Source organism: Marmota flaviventris, chromosome 15 (assembly GCF_047511675.1).
Source record: "Marmota flaviventris isolate mMarFla1 chromosome 15, mMarFla1.hap1, whole genome shotgun sequence".
In the NCBI taxonomy this organism is placed as follows: Eukaryota; Metazoa; Chordata; class Mammalia; order Rodentia; family Sciuridae; genus Marmota; species Marmota flaviventris.
In genome coordinates, this window is record NC_092512.1 from 41,396,064 (window position 1) to 41,413,880 (window position 17,817).

Genomic DNA, 17,817 nt, shown 5'->3' on the forward strand with positions numbered 1-17,817 from the left:
TGGTACCAAAAAAAAAAAAAAAAAGACACCAGGCATGGTGGCACATGCCTATAATCCCAGTGGCTAGGGAGGCTGAGGCAGGAGAATCATAAGTTCAAAGCCAGCCTCAGAAACTTAGCAAGGTCCTAAGCAACTTAAGGAGACCTGTCTCAAAATAAAAAAAAAAAATTAAAAAAAAGGGCTGGAGATGTGGCTCATCCCAGTACCAAAAAAAAAAAACCTAAAGAGTTATGGTTTCTAATCTAGGCTAGCAGTCTTTTGACGATACAGCCCCCCAAATTTAACAGGTCATATAGTACTATCTACTACAAGAGGCTGAGGAACATCGCTTAAACCCAGGAGTTTCAAGCCAGCTGGGCAACAGAGCAAGTGAGATCCTGTCTACAAATCAAATTAAAAATATGCAACAAGGGCTGGGGATGTGGCTCAAGCAGTAGCGCGCTCGCCTGGCATGCATGCGGCCCGGGTTCAATCCTCAGCACCATATACAAAGATGTTGTGTCCGCCAAAAACTAAAAAATAAATATTGAAATTTTCTCTCTGTCTCTCTCTCTCTCTCTCTTTAAAAAAAATATGCAACATAACAACAATAAAAACTTAACTAGCAATTCTTTTCTTAGGTATTTATCTAAGAGTAATGAAATCATACGTCTACCAAGAGACTTATAAGAATGTTCATAGTATCAGTATTCATAATAGATACTAGAAACAACCCAAAGGTTGAACAAAAGCAAAATGGAGAAACAAAAAAGGTCTATTAAAACAATGAGGGGCTGGGGATATGGCTCTGTTGGTAGAGAACTTGCCTCACATGCACAAGGCCCTGGGTTCAATCTCCAGCACCACAAAAAAAACAAAAACCTATTAATCAATAAGAAGGAATGAACTATTGATATTCATAAATATGGATAACTTCATTTCTTGATTTTTTAGGGGGAAGTGTTGGGAGTACTAGGGATTGAACCCAGGGGCACTTAACCACTGAACTACATACCTAGCTTTTTATTTTATTTTATTTTTTCTGAGACAGGGTCTCACTAAATTACTTAGAGCCTTACTAGGTTGCTAAGGCTGCCTCAGCCTCCTGAGTTGTTGGGATTACAGGTGTGCACCACCAAACCTGGCTTGATTTTATATCTTATTGTTTGAAAAAGATAAACAGTTCTAACTTCAACACTACAAGTTTGAGAATATTTGGAGCCTCAGACTTCCCAGTTGCAAATAAGTCAATTCTGCCCCAAACTGATCACTTTCCTACAGGTATGATTTTTAAAAATTCATATTACAAATGCAACATTACGGGAAATAGTATTACCAAATGTTCTGCCACTGTGTAGCATGGATCTGTGTGTGTGTGTGTGTGTGGGGGGGTGCTGGGGATTGAACCCAGGGCCTAGTGCATGTGAGGCAAATACTCTACCAACTGAACTATATCCCTAGCCCTAACATGGATCTTTTATTTTTCTAGTTTCCAAAAACAGTTTTCTTGCTGCCAGCCCCTGACCTAGATCTGTGGATGACCCACTGCTTTCATCTTACTTGAGTCCATATATATGTATGTGTGTGTATATATGTATGCATATATTTATATATATGTATACCTATACACATACACATGTGTATATATGTATGTAGACATGCAAAGACTTAAGTTTCTAAAAGCAGGAATGTGAGCAATCTGTTCAGCTGCTAAGGATGACATATTCTCCAATGCCATTTTTAGATATGCAAGACATGAAAAAAGAAGAACCTCCAGAGAATGAGGTCAAGGGCCATGGAGAACAATGAACTGAAAGCAACTCAAAGTCACAACTGAGACATAATCACAAAACATTCCATACCCCAGGGTAAGGAAATCTCATTTGTTTAGTACAATTTCAGAAGAGCTATGAACCAGTGGCTCCCTCTCTTCCTTTCAAATGGAAGCATTTATTTTGTTTATCCTGACCCTGTGCAATATTGCGGGGGCATGTACAGAGTTAATACAAAAGGCCTGAGAATGCTTTCATAAGGGCATGTTTGCAAGGTAGGCTTTCAGCTAACAACTGGGAACTTAGATATCATGCGAGTTCTAACAATAAGGATGGTTTACCACACCTACTCTATTAGTATAATGAGATTTATACTTTCCTTCTGGGACTTTAGAATTTTGGTAAGTGGCAGGCAGAGGTTACCTACAGATAAGCCCCCAGTAAAAACCAAGCAGTGAAATGGTTGACAAAATTTAACAAACATCACAAGCTGACACTAAAGAAATCAAGTATATTTTCTGTGACTCTATTAGGAGAGGAATTTTGGAAGCTTGTGCCTGCTTTCTATGTTGTCCACAGACCTTTTCCTTTTGTTGATTTGTTTTGTATGATTCACTATAATAAATCACAGCTGTACATGCAACTATATTCTGCAATCTGTGAGTCCTTCAAGCTAATCACCAAGCATGAGGGTGGTCTTGGGAACCCTTACACAAAGTAGATAACTTGTCTTTTTAGTTCATTGGTCTTAGGTTCAGAAGGAGTCATAGCTGGCCCAGATGTAGATAAGAAGACCTTGGGCTTCAAGACTGATGCTAAAAGGAGATAAGACTGAGTGTCTTCCTTAGGGTAAGAGAAATAGCAAATGTACTCTGAAAGAATGAAATCAATTTTTATGACCAAAAAGACTGCATGGTATATTATTCTTCCCAATTATTTTTTTCCTTCCCTATAAAAAGAATACAGAGGTTAAGAGAGTAGCTTCGTAGAGCTAAACATGCACAAGGCCCTGGGTTCAATCCTCAGCAGGACAAAATAAATACATGAAGAAAAAGAAAAAGATTTTACATTTCTGCCTACTACCATCTGACTTGCTTCCCTGTAATCAGTATACTTCGGTGTCCCATTGTCAGGATTGACTATAACTTGCCGAAAGAATGAGAGAACAAGTGACTGCCAGTTCAGCAGAAACTTTAAGAGACATCATCACCTACTCTCCTGCTCTTTCCTCTGTCCCCCCAAAAACATGTTCCAAACAGGACTTGTTCTTTCATGACACATGTAGCTATACTGGTCAACCTGTGGCCACGACATGTATTATAAATCAGAAATAAATGTTAGTCATAAGGCAAGGACATTAGGGGCTATTTCCTAATGAAAGCAAAACTTAACGTTAACCACATACAAAACATATACCACAAAGCAAAGCATTAACCATATACTTAATCTCAAATACATTCACATACTTAAAATATTAAAACATACTTCCTGGCATAACTATTTTTGTAGTAATACAAAAACTCTACATCTACCTAACTTACGTTTTGGAGCTCTTTCAGGAACAGGAGTAACACTGATTTTCTCTTCTTTGGCAGACTCCTTATTTTCTGAAGACTTTGGCTTTTTTCTTTGGCGCAGTTCTATAGTTGGTCCTTAAAAAAATTAAGACATTATTGCAACGGATGTATCAATCATCTGTACCCCAAACTGATTAACTTTTATTATACTAAAGTTAAAGCCACCTATGTCACCTACTGAGACCAATGTATTTCACAGACAACTTTTTTCATAATTATGTTAGGTAAAACTGTCTTTAGCACAAAAAAGCCAACACAGGCTCACCACCACCACCTCCCATGTTTTGAGAGTCCCACTGATAAACCAGTAAGTTCGTCTCCTGAGATAATGCTATTTAAAAATATCCCAAAATAAGTATAAAATTTTTAGAATGCCTGGGGTACAATAAGTTATTTAGGTTATTATTACTGAGCGTATCAAGTACATCATGCATGAATTAACAATTTTTTAAAATAAAAATACAATATACTGATTATAAAACTATACTTTGTGTTATTCTTAATTTTTTTCTTTTAGTTTTAAATGGATCTCTTTTTTAATTTATGTATTTATATGCGGTGCTGAGGATGGAACCCAGGGCCTCACACATGCCAGGCAAGTGCTCTACCACTGAGCCAACACTCAGTGAGTGATCCAACACTCCAGCCCAGTGTTTTGTTTTCAATAACCCTGAAAGTTCTATAGTGTTTTACAGTGCTGAGTATCATCAGCATCGTACAATTATATAACCCTACGTTAGAAAATAGGAGTAACCTATAAAGATCCCTGTTATCAAAATGTGGGAAATTCTCAGAAAAATTTCTAAATATTAGACTATCATTTTTTTCTATCTCTTTAAAAAAATGTAATGTAGATATTACCTCCAAAACCAGTAAACTAAATTTCAAATTAAACAGGAATGTATGTTAGATAATGTAACTATAATACATACAGACAATAATCTTAACTTCTCAGAATTATCTTCTCAGGTAAATAACAAGTTCAAAGTCTCTATCAAGTGTATAAAGTATCCAGGAATTGAACACTTTTTTTTTTTTTTTTTTTTTGGTACCAGGGATTGAACCTAGGGATGCTTACCCACTGAGTCACATCCCCAGCTCTCTTTAATTTTTTTATTTTAGACAGGGTCTCACTAAATTGCTTAAGGTCTCACTAAGTTGCTGAGGCTGGCTTTGAACTTGCATTACTCCTGCTTTAGCCTCTCAAGTTACTGTGATTACAAATATGTTTCCCCATGTCCAGCTAAGATGCCATACATTTTTAAGGTGTTATTTAGTAAGTTTTCAAGGAAAAAAACACTATTGTATATTGAATGTAAACACTGACATGTCAATTTTAATGGCATTAAATTATGAGAACAAAGTGTACAAACTAATAATTTATTTTATTTTAACCAATCTCTTCAACTTTGTCCTTAAACTAACTTTGTGTCTATTACCAAGAAACAAAACTAAATGAATGCAAATATCGTCTCATTTCCTTTATATTGGGCTTATAACTTCATTACTCCAAAGACAAAGCCACTGATGGGAAATGCTCAGTGGTGAGCTCAGTGGTAGAGTGCTTAGGTCCTGGGTTGGTGCCCCAGCACTGACCCCAAAAGAAACCCCACAGAGTTAGGCATCTCTAGGTGGGAAAACTGCAAAGGCCAAAGCAATGGACAAACTTGATTATCAGTTCTGATAGGAAAGCTCTGGAATGAAGCTCAAGTTTCATTTTTACTAGTTACATTTTTAGCATTGTAAAGAAAAGTCAAACTAAATGAAGATGATTACATACCCACAAAAATAATCTGCTATTTCAGAATCTGGTCCAGGATCTTCATATGAAATAGTAAGGCTACAAATAGGCTTGTGAATGTCCATCCAGACTATACATAGCAATCTCCAAGTGAAGTATTAACACTGTTCTACTCAAAGTTTATTGCTTCTTTCTTTGCTCTAATATTTCTTTAAGGAAGTAGAAATATAAGCACCTGACCCTCTACTGCATCAAGCAAGTCATATTTTGGTAGATCAGATTCACATAGAGTATTTACTTATAGAAACATATAGAGAAAGAAGAGGATCCAAGTGAATGTGAATATGCAAAAAAAAAAAAAAAAAGACATAAATAACAAAATAACACCTAGATACAAGTAAAATATGTAGACCAGACTAATTTTAACACAATGAATACAATATGATGTGTTTTGAAAAAATTGAGTGCCAAGTAAATGGAAAGTACCCAGAATAATGCCTGACACAAAGACATGTCTGCTAAAAATATTATCATCAGAGCATTATTATAATAAATGAGAATTTAATTATTCACCATTGATATTATATCTCAGAATCTAACATGAGAGGGGCACAAATATTTATGGAATTAAACATTTGTTGAATGAAACTATGCTTTAATAAAACTGTAAACCACTAATTGTTCCATTTAATTGTTTTTGGGTCACCTGTAATTCTAAAATCAAAAATCACTTTCCATTTTATATCCAAGTAAATTTGACAAAATGGTTATACTATTTTCACTGGTTCCACAACATATCTACTTAGTTAGGCATAACTATAATCTCTTAAATAACTTTTTTGCACAATGTACATTAGACTTTAAGTATTATAGAATTTTTTTCATGCATAAACAAAGCTAGTTTATCAACCTACTCCCAGAGATTTGCAGCTAGTCAGAAAAGCAAAGTATAAAAGGAAATATTAAAAATGATAACGTAATGCAATCACAGAAAAACCAAGGAAACAAATAGGATTACATTCTTCCTTACCAACCACAAATACTTTGGTTTTGAAGCTGCTTTAGGTAGAACGTCTTACATTTAGATTAGCTTTAACCCTGAAAACTCAAGGAAGAGGAGGTATGTGTGAAGCAAGCATGAGTATTGGGAGATGGCAGCAAGTCACAGAGTAATAAACACTTCTTACCCTTAGTCTTTATTTATTTTGAATTGCTTCCCACCGAATTCTTCAAACTCCCTTCTCACACTCTTGGCTCAAAAAGGCTTAAATCTAAATTAGATCAGCTTTCTATCACATTCATAACTCTACTCAAAAAGGTAAAAATACCGTGTTTTCCAACTGAATGCAAAATCTAACTGGTCAATCAAGTGACCTACCTACCATGTATGCCTGTTTCCGAAACTTAGAAGGGTATGAATATTTCCTTATGCTCTCTACCATTAACTAAGTTTCTCCCAGTTTTCCACTCTTATTTTATCTATACTTTTCTGCGAATACATATTGCTGGCTGAATTTTCTTGGCACCGGTCCTGAGGAGCTATGGAAAGCTTTCTACAACCCAATTCCTCCCAATTCATCTTACCATGTTATTCTAAACCCCTGACTCTTTGCGAGTGGCATGAGTCCCCTCACCCTGCGACTTTGTGTTTGTCATGATCCACAAACCCTTATGAGCGCGCTCAGAATGCGGGGCATCTGGTTAAACTATTATCACACTCAAACATCCTTTCTGTACCTAATCCTACATCTTTTAAACCAATTATGTCCCTCACTCCATTTATGATCTGCTAATAACCCTCAATTCAAACACTCCCCCCCACAGCTCTCTCTCGCGTTGCAGACGCCCAACTTTAGGTTCCACCTTTGCTCCCCACTTCGGAAGACGAAACTTCGGGCCATTTACTCGGCTCCTCGAGAATTTCTCCGCGAACTCCCCCGCCCGTTCCTTCCCGCCCTCCCTGCGCGGCCCCAGCCACCGGTCGCCAGCAGCCCAGGCCTCCGGGCCCCTCGCATCCCCGCCCCTTTCCCGAGTCCACTGGCGGCACTGGCGCCATCACCTTCTTCCTCCGCCATCGTCTCCGCGGAGACCCGGGAGGCCGTCCGGCTCCCGCGCGCCTCGGAGTTTCACTCCCTTCGCGTTGTGGAACAACTCCGCGGCCCCTGGCCCACTCCCGGCCGCCGCGCCCCTACTTCCTGACCCGCCCCCCTCCGGTGTCGCTGCCAACCACGTTCCCCCGGGCGGCCAAGGAACTAGAGTGCCGGGAGCGGCGGGCGGCCGGAGCGTTTCGCTGGGACGCCTGGGCCTGCGCTGGCAGGAAGGAGCCTCGACGCCGGGGGCGCTGCCTACGGTTGGTGCTCCTGGCCCGCCCATCCCCTCCCCGGGAAAGCGAGGTTTGTGAGGCCCACCGCAAACCCTCAATTTGTGCGTCAGTTCCAAAAACGTGGGCGGGAACGTACATTCCGCTACTTTGTGGTTCAACTCCGGGAATCAGGAGACTGCTATCAGCTTTACCTTTTGAAACCAGCTCTCACCCCCATTTTACAAAAAGGAAACCAGGATCCCGCATAAAGCAGCCTCAAAGCTACTTAGAGCTGGAACTGGAACGCACGACCCTGAACTGCAGTCTGTGCCTGCGTTCTCACCAGGATTTGAGAGCCCGGCAAAACGTTCTAGTTGGCAGTTTGGCTCAGCAGACCGCTTGACCATTACAAGAAAGAAGCCTGTGCTAATTGACCAAAACGGGTTAAACAAGACGTTTGCATGTCATGATATCCAAGAAAACAGAACAGCCCAATAATATCAGCCTGTGGGAGAAGAGTCGTGCGTTTAGATATTCCACAGCAGTCGGAAATAGTTTTACTTTGTATGTCCTCACTTGTATCTGGCATTTTCCACCAAAACACCAGGACCCCCCCCCCCCCAAATTTTCCCCAGAAGTTCATGGAAGTAAATTTAGGAAGTGAGGAAATATCTTTTTGAAGTGGGAAAAGCAAGCACAGAATTAACTGAAATCACTGGGTAATTATGGATGTCCCTTACTTAGCAGGGAGCAAGACTCCTCTAAATACGGCTTTATTAAGTTAGGACATTTGGGGAGAGGCTATCATTTTTTAATACTGTGAAAAAACAGTTCCAGGAACTCGTTTTATGTCTTTAATTGCCTGTAAATACGTCTTTTGCCTTCAAACAACATTGCACTAGGAGTTACAAACAGTGGACCAGAAAGGGCCCCTCCCTCGCCCCGCCAACACAGAAATTATGAACACTGAAAACCACAGGATATGACAGAGCTCTAGGCATTGGCCACAGATACCCAGTGTCCTGTGTCAGATCAACTGTGTGAAAGAGCTACAATTTATGAGAAAGCAAACATAATGACTGAGTCTTGAAGCGCTACCCTATTGTTTTTTCATGATCCCTAAAGGTAGACTTGATTGTCAATTCACCTGCTCTGTAGAATAATGGGAGAAAGAAAAATAAGACAAAATATCTTCTTTTTTTTTTTTTTTTGTATCAAGAATTGAAACCAGAGGCTTACCCACTGAGCCACATCCCCAGCCCCTCTCCCATTTTTTAAAAAAATTTGAGACAGCATCTCATTAAATTGCTGAGGCTGGCTTTGAACTTGTGATCCTCCTGCTTCAGCCTCCTGAGTTGCTGGGATTACAGGTTTGCTCCATGGTGCCCAGAAAAAAATAGCAATTTAAAAGAAGAAATATCGGGGCTGGGGATGTGGCTCAAGCAGTAGCGCTCTCGCCTGGCATGTGTGCGGCCCGGGTTCAATCCTCAGCACCACATACAAACAAAGATGTTGTGTCCCCCGAAAACTAAAATAAATATTAAAAATTCAAAAAAAAAAAAAAAAATAAAAGAAGAAATATACCTACTTGGGTGGCTGAAACAGGAGAATCACAAGTTTGAGGCCAAGCCTTAGCAACTTAGTGAGACCCTGAGCAACTTAGCGAGACCCTGTCTCAAAATAAAAAAGCCTGGGGATGTAGCTCAGTGATAGAACACCCTGGGTTCAATCCCTAATATAAGCCTCCACCCCACAAAAAAAAAAGAGAAAAGGGAACATGAGAGAAAATAAATATTCAGTCTTCAGAAATCAATAGACTAGGGGTTGTGTTCTCTAGTATAAACATTTCTCCCTTGAATCCTAAAATATTCATATAAGGATAATGAGACTATCTTAACCCTGAACCAATGCAACCAAACAATGTACTTCATCAAAAAAGATGTCTTGCAACCAGCATTATGGCTGTTTTCAATAGGTCACTCCATAATACCAAAGGCCAGTTATTTTCAGATGGTAACATACATGGCTAGTGGATACATGGTCTAAGATGACTTTAGATGAACCATATTGATTAATTTTCCACACCACAATGGACTTCTAGTTTTCTAACCAAAATTTGAAGAGTCATTTCATACTCTTTGCCTCACCTTGACCAACCCTAAACACTCCACGTTATCTCAGATGGTCTTTAATGTGAAAAATATTCTCAAAGAACAATATGGCTTTCTGCCATCTCTAAAAGATAGAGGTGCCCTTCTATATGTAGTTGGATATTTTTAGTGAAATATTATTGGTTTTAAGAAATTAAAGTCTTGAGCTTAGGATGCAGCTCAGTCAGTAGTAGAGTGTTTGCATAGAATGCATGAAACCCTGGGTTTGATACTTAGTAACAAACGCAAACACAACACAGCTTTTAAGAAATGTAGGAGTACCAAACTGGGTAAGAAAAACAAAGGCCTAGAAAGAAAAGTGTTCAAAGAGAATATTCTTGAAAGATGCTGAAAATGTATAGGACCTGATACAAACTGGACGTATTAAATGATAAATAGAAGATGATTCATAAGGTTTATATTTTGAAATTAATCATGTACTTTTGTGTATGTGAGTGGTACTGGGGAACAAACCCAGGATTTCAAACATGTTAGGCAAATGTTCTACCACTTAACTACATTTGCAATCCATAATCATACTTTCCATGCATCAAGCACAACATTTTGTCAAGATATGAGAAAAATACAAAACAATTCCCCAGAGAACTTATCTTTTTGAAACCAAAGAGCTATATGCAAAAGATATTTTAAAAACTTTCTTCTGGCTGGATGCAGTGGTACATACCTGTAATCCCAACCTTAGGAGGCTAAGGCAGGAAAATTGCAAGTTTGAGGACAGCCTCAGCAACTTAGTGAGACCCTGTCTCAAAAATTTAAAAGGGCTAGAGAGGTAGGTCAGTGGTAAAGTGCCCTGGATTCAAACCCCAGTACAAAAAAAAAAAAAATCTTCATTTTATTAATAGCAACCTACCATAATCACTATTGAAATCCTTGAATCTGTTCAACTTTTCATCTATTAAACATGAAATTTTGTTTCATCTTTACTATATAATAGAATCTTAGTTATCCATTGAGTAGCATCTTTCTATTATTCTCAAACATGATCTCCTTTGTGTACTCTGAATTAGATGTAATCAGTTCATTTTTACTGCCATTATATTCTTTTAGGGGGGCATGGGGGAGTGAACTTAGGGGTACTTGACCACTGAGCCACATCCCCTGCCCTATTTTGTATTTTAGAGACAGGGTCTCACTGAGTGGCTTAGCAGCCTCGCAATCCTCCTGTCTCAGCCTCCCCAGCCACTGGGATTACAGGTATGTGCCACTGCGCCCAGCTATTGCCATTATATTCTAAGTTGTATTTTGGCTGTGTTTTATCCCTATCCTTAGTCCAAACTCTGCAAATATATTGTAGACAAGTATTTCCTCACTTTTTCCTTATTGTTGAGGCTGTATTTCAGTGCATCCTGAATATATTTGCCTTATTACCATTCATCATTAGGATCTGCATATTTTTCTTTTCCATTGAGAGAATTACAACTGTACAAATCAACAGTCAAACTCGGGACCATATACTTCTCCAAAGTGGGATGCATTTTTTTTTCTAAAATATTTTATTTAAATATTTTTAATTGTATGTATTAGATAGTGTAGAATATTTTCTAAAATAGAGCTGGGCATGGTGCCACATGCTTGCAATCCCAGCTACTTGGGAGGCTGAGGCAAGAATATCCAAAGTTTGAAGCCAGTCTGGGCAATTTAGTGAGAGCTTGTCTCAAAGTAACAGTTATAAAGGGCTGGAGATGTAGCTTGTCTAATGTGGGAGGCCCTGGGTTAGAACCCTAGTACCAGAAACAAAACAAATTTGTATATATGCATATTTTCTAAATATACTTTTTCCTAGAGTTGGCTCCTCTGGGAAGATATTTTTAGCCAAGTTAATTATACAAAACAATATTCATAAATAAAGCATTTTACTGGTATAAATAGTCTATTAAAACCTCCCCAAGTGAATCTTTTTTTTTTTTTTTTTGGTACTGGGGATTGAACTCAGGGGCATTTAACCACTGAACCACACATCCCCAGCCCTTTTTTTTTTTTTTTTTTTTTGTATTTTATTTAGAGACAGGGTCTCACTGAGTTGCTAAGTGCCTCACCAAGTGGCTGAGGCTGGCTTTGAACTCACAATCTTCCTGTCCCGGCCTCCTGAGTTGCTAGGATTATAGGTGTGCGCCACTGTGCCGGGCAAATCTTCTTTTTCTTAAATAGATTGTTGACCTTGTACCAAGACCCTTTTTTTTTTTTAGATAGTAAATTTTCTAAACATTTATGGGGTTATATTAGCACTTCCAGATAAAATTTAGGACAAATTAGTGTAAGCGTGTCCCTGGTAATATTTGGAATATATTTATTTGAAAAATTTTTTTTCTGAAATTCTCATTTAATATCTTGGGTCTTTTTGTTTTCTCTATTTTTGCTAACTCAGACAACCTATTTATATGGATTGAGACGGTCCCGCTAGAATACACCTAGCTTTGCTCTCATAACTTCTGGACACAGGTAAATCATAAATTAAATTATTTTGAAAGAAGGAAGGTAGTTGGATAACAGGTTGACTCTAGAGTACCTCAGCCAGGATGGATCATTCATCACCATGTTCAGACCTAAAGTGCTGAGCATCTGTTACACTTTTTGGGGGGGAGGGGACACAGGAGATTGAAACTTGGGCACACTTTACCATTGAGCTACATCTCCAGTCTTTCTTATTTTGTATTTTCAGACAGGATCTAAGTTGCTGAGGCTGACCTCAAATTTGTGATTCTCCTGCCTCAGCCTCCCAAGCTGCTAGGATTACAGAATTGCATGGCCCAGTCAGACTTACCTTAAAACTAAGAGTACAAAGACTTGGGGAAAATGTCAAAATTATGATTTATCACCTTAACAATTTACATATGACAAGTAAACTATCACTAAACATCTCAACAATTATGATTTTTAGAATCCTGCAGAGATGCACTCTGGTAAAGGGATCCTTAGAAGCCAGTAGTACTATATGTATGCCCAGTAGATGGCAGAAGCAGCCAAACCAAATTGACCCTTTTGGTTGTATAGTTCAGTGTAAAAAGTGACTCTGAATTAGCAAGATAGGATCTTGCTAGGTTGTACAGCTGGCCTTGAACTCCAAATCCTCCTGTTTCAGCTTCCCAACTAGTTGGGATTACAGGTGTGCACCACCATGCCTGGTTTAACTTTTTTTTTTTAAATATTTATTTTATTAGGTGTAGATGGACACAACACAATGCCTTTATTTTTATGTGGTGCTGAGGATCGAACCCGGGTCCCGCCCATGCTAGGCAAGTGCTCTACCGCTGAGCCACAATCCCAGCCCCTTGACTTTTAAAATGTACAAAGTCATACTAGATAAAAATTTTTGCTAGTATGACATTAAATTTGCTGGAAGTGGTGGCACAAGCCTGGAACCCCAGCCACTCAGGCCTGAGACATGAGGATTACAAGTTTGAGACCAGCCTGAGAAACTTTAGACTCCGTCTCAAAAAGAACTGAGGATACTGTAGTTCAGTGGTAGAGCACGCTTGGGGCAATATGCAATTACCCCACACACACACACAAAAAAAATCAAAATCTCAATGACTTCTGGATATGGCGGTGCACATCTCTAATCCCCACAGACAGGGAGGCTGAGGATCACAAGTTCAAAGCCAGCACAGCAAGTTAGCGAGGCCCTCAGCAACATATTGAGGCCCTGACTCAAAATACAAAATAAAAGGCTGGGGATGGGCTTAGTGGTTAAGTGCCCCTAGGTTCAATCCCTGGTTTAAAAACAAAAACTCCTCAATGACTTATGTAAGGATGGATGATTGTTTAGCCAGTATCTTGAGTGCACTTATCTTTGTTAGCTTTTATAATTATTTATCGTAAACAGGGAAAAAAAAAAGCCTTACCACCTCAGGAAAAGAAGGCTCACCTACATGCTTCTACGATTACCACTAACTTCTAATTACAAAAAAAAAAAAAAGAATGCAAACATTGAGATTAAACAGGCAAGTTTTATTATCAAATGTAACAATTCTACAAAAACTCAGTAGTATTGTTATAAGTATTTCTGACTACATTAGTCTTTCAGAGCTTTGGGCAGACAGCATATTAAGACATCAAGTACAAATAACTTTTTTTTCTGATCTTAAGTGCCAATTTTCACACAAAAATATTTTGGGATTTTTTTCTCCTCCCTCCCCTGCTGCAGTTAAAGGGCCATTGCTGGTCAGATAAAGAGTAATATTTGGCTCTCCATTCAAGGTGTTAATCTAAGTAAGGCAAAGTAAATAAAAATAGCAGCCACAAAAATCTGCATGGCATTGCATCCAAGCAAAGGACAATATGAGTAACAAAGAAATATGTGCACTTAATTAAATCCTGTTTTCCTCTTTGGAGTTACATGAGGCAGCAGTACTAGCTAGCGTCTAATATTGCACTTTTGTAGCATAAACACAGCTAAACACATAGTGCTAAACACTGACAACATCAGTACCTGTTCTAACTGCATCAGTGTTTACCTCAGTCTAGCATGCTGACTACAGTCCTATGCCTTTAAAAAGTTTTAATTGTTTTGACAGTTAAGGCAGTAGAGAAAAAGATTTAAGGCAATATTAATATGTACAAGCATTCACTTCAGTTAGTATATTGCTTTCTAGAATACACTGTTCAAATAGTCTCATTTTTGTGATATTAAAAACTATGGAGTTTCTCTTATTAAAGTCCAAACCATCAACAATGAAAAAGTACAATATAAAATAATACATAAGAAGCCGCAATATTCAGTTGCAGGTTTATCTAGAAATTACTACCTACATGTATAGCTGCTTCATTTTTGGTTCCGCATTTTGGCCCCTACTTCATTTTTATTTACAACTGGTACCTGCTGAGAAAAAGATCTAAACCTTTCAACTATACATGTGTTGTGGAGGGTATTACCTTTCTCCTCAGATGTTTGTTTTTTGTGTGGTGCTGGGGATTGAACCCGGGCCTTATGCATCCTAGGCAAGGGCTCTCTACCACTGAGCCACAACCCCCAGCTTGCCTCAGGTGTTTTAAAAATCATATGAATTGTTTTTAACTATAAAACATCATGATGGCCAAGAAATTGGGAAAATATTAGTTTTATTTTATTCCTTAAGTTTGTGATTTATGTGTCCAAGGCCATGGGCTTGAATTACTTAGCCAAGAAGGCATGATTGTGCAGAGGACAGGGAGATGGCAAAAAAAAAAAAAAGGGAGGGGGGATATACAGAAATGAAGCTTCCATAACAGGTTCATGGTGGAGATGGTAGATAACCAGTGGAATATTTTTTAATCCAAGACTTAAACTTAGGAAACACCTGTGCTGCCACTTTAGCTGAAAGTAATAAGAGACGTTTGATTTCAAATTCACATTTTAAATGCTTATTTGCACTCAGCAAGGAGCTGCTTCGCTGTAAGGATTTGGCTTCACTGGCTCAAATTTTTCACTCCACCAAAAGATAAGGCACAGCTCCACTGTCCAATCATGTTTGCTGAAAATACTGCAGCCTGAGTGTAGATAAACTTCCCCTGAAGTTGCTAGAAGTTTTCTTGTGTCTGATGGTTTCAGGATCACCATACATCTTTCAAACACTGAAAAAAAAATGAATAAAAAGCAATGTTGTTAGAATTATATTCTAATAAAAGAAATTTCAAATAATTTCTAAGAAAAACATTCCAATTAATAAGAATCACCAACACATGACAATAATGATAAACATGAGCTTTATGTGCCAGCTCACTGATTAGCACCTTTATATGGATCCCTTTATTCCATCCCCATATATAACTCCCCTTCAGATTATCATGTTATCCCCATTTTAGAGATGAAGCACAGAATGATTAAGCTACTACACCTGTGGGACCCAGATCTGTGCGTTCAACCAAACACTTGTTTAAAACAAAATTCAGGAAAGCCAGGCGTAGTGGCACACGCCTGTAATCTCAGCAATTTGGTAGGCTGAGGCAGGAGGATGACAAGTTCAAAGCCAATATAGACAACTTAGAGCGACCCTGTCTTAAAAAGTAAAAAGGAGTGGGGAAGTAGCTCAGTGGAGCTACTTCCTGGGTTCAATCCTTGGTACCACAGCATTAAAAAAAAAAAAAAATTTATACTGACACAAACTTTTCTTATTATTCCCTAAAAATTACAATCTAGGGCTGGGGTTGTGGCTCAGCAGTAAAGCTCTCACCTACCGCTATCTAAGACCCTGGGTTTGATCCTCAGCATCACATAAAAATAAATAAAGGTACTGTGTCTAACGACAACTTAAAATAAATATTTAAAAAATTAGTGTCTAACAACTCCTTTCATAGCATTTATATTGTATTGGGATGGGGGTGTATGCACGTATGCGCTGGGGATCAAACCCAGGGCCTTGTGCATGCAAGGGAAGCACTCTACCAACGGAGCTATAGACCCAGCCCTGTATTGGGTTTTATAAGTAATCCAGAAATGACTCAAAGCATATGGATGTGTGTAGGTTATAAGCAAATACTAAACCACTTTACATAGGATCTGGAGCATCTCTGATCGTGGCATCCTGAAACCAATCTCCTCAGACACCAAACGACAACTGTAATAAGCATATCTGAGATTTGAACCACTGCATAGGTTCCTCTATGCTTTTAATTATATACCACAGACAAAAACTTAGCAAGAAAACTTTCGGCATTATGCACACTTTTGCATGTAAATGAGAAATAGGGATGAAGACAGAAAGGGAACTAGCTCTTCAGAGTTCAGTCTTGTTTCATATGAGCAGTTGGAAATATGGTCAGCAGTAAATTTGCTTTCATAATAGCAATTTGTATAACTGGTACACATTTAAAATCAGGTATTTAAAAAGTACTTAAATACTGGTTTGTTAGAATTCATGTTTAAAATGTGGTTTACAAAGTGACTAACAATTTAGCCCTTGGCATGAAACACTGCATTGAAAGGTGGATACTGATAAGCAAACTTATCAATTATCCAATGCTATTGCCCAATTATATCCTTTATTGGCAACAGCACCCTAATTTTGCTTAATGAACTAGCCTCATCCAATCTCAACTCCATAAAGAGGCAATTTTACCACTGTGCCAAAGGAGTGACCCAGACACAGCCACTCAGAGCCCTAGATAACCAAACCATGGTGGTTTCAGAGATGGACTTGGAGTCACACCAGTGAATTTCAATTCCTGGTTTGATTCTGGACTTGAAAATGAAAGGGTATAAACCAAGTATTGCTGTGGGTACATCATGGAGAGAACTTGACTGAGAGTAAGCCTTCAGATTCAGCCAACTCAGTGAGCCCTGGACCTGTCAGTTGTCAATCAGTGAGTTCCCCCTTCCTCATTCGTAGCCCATTCTATTATACACCACTTTGTAGATGCCAAAAATTACACGCTCATACTATTTTATGATGTGGAAAAGGCCTGAAGATGCTAAAAGGAAGTTTAGATTTTCCCCCTGCTCTCCCCTGTCCTACCCCTTTACCTCAAACATGCTGAGAACTCTACCACTCACTCACATCCCTAACCACTTAGAACTGCTTTTTTCTTTGGGGGGCAGGGAGAATTACCCCAGGAGTGCTTTCTCACTGAGCTACACTCCCAGTCCCTTTCATTTTTTTGAGACAGGGTATCTGTAAGTTCCTGAGGCTGTCCTTGAACCAACAATCCTCCTATCTCAGCCTCTGAGTCTCTGGGATTACAGATGTGCACTACCGTGCCTGGTCTCAGAACTGCTTTTTAATCCAGTAGAATATAGTGGCGTTTGAGTGTCTAGCTATAACACTACAAGACTATATTGTTAGGGGGGAAAAAAAAACAACTCAGAAGGATACAGAGAAAATGTTCTCCCTCTTTGGCTACAGTAAAACAAATATTAATGATACAGAGACAATTTGAGAGTTTTAACTGCAAACATTCTCAAATCTTTCATTTCTAGTAAGATGTGTGTTAAAACAATCTTTTATTTTGTAATAAACTGTCATTAAAAGTATTATGTACACAAGGGTCTTGAAAGATACCAGAGTTCCACCAATGGCAGCTATGTCCTATGGAATGAACCCTAAAACTCTACAATTCTGACTAGTTGTAATATTTTATTCTTACACTTTTCAGAAAAACGTGAAAATTAGTATAAGTCATTTGGGAGTTTTCCTTGTTAAATAGTATTTTTCCTCATATGTAAAATATAAAATAAAACCTATTTTATATATTTTATATATTTATATTTATATTTTATATATTTTAAAAAATAAAACCTATTTTTTTTCTTTCTTTCTTTCAAGATACTGGAAATGAAGTGCAAGGGCATTCTGCCACTGAG

The 17,817-nt window shown here is 38.4% G+C and overlaps 2 protein-coding genes across 7 annotated transcripts in view; both read right to left on the reverse strand.

The window, feature by feature from the left end:
- Dpy19l4 (dpy-19 like 4) overlaps window positions 1-7,255 on the reverse strand; it is a 64,957-nt gene extending 57,702 nt beyond the window's left edge. For 4 of the 6 annotated variants that reach the window (XM_071602236.1, XM_071602235.1, XM_027953045.2 and 1 more), the window contains exons 1-2: window positions 7,129-7,255; window positions 3,293-3,403 (exon numbers count right to left, since the gene is read on the reverse strand). In XM_071602236.1, the coding sequence (XP_071458337.1) occupies window positions 3,293-3,403; window positions 7,129-7,144 (127 nt within the window). In that variant the 5' untranslated portion in view covers window positions 7,145-7,255. Of the gene's footprint in view, window positions 1-3,292; window positions 3,404-5,108; window positions 7,005-7,128 lie in introns of those variants that run through there. The other 2 variants (XM_071602238.1, XM_071602237.1) reach the window with 2 other exon arrangements.
- Window positions 7,256-14,583: 7,328 nt separating this feature from the next.
- Window positions 14,584-17,817, reverse strand: part of Esrp1 (epithelial splicing regulatory protein 1) — a 57,030-nt gene continuing 53,796 nt past the window's right edge. The window contains exon 16 of the mRNA XM_027953144.2: window positions 14,584-15,092. The gene's annotated coding sequence lies outside the window, so the exon portion shown is untranslated. The remainder of the gene's footprint in view (window positions 15,093-17,817) is intronic.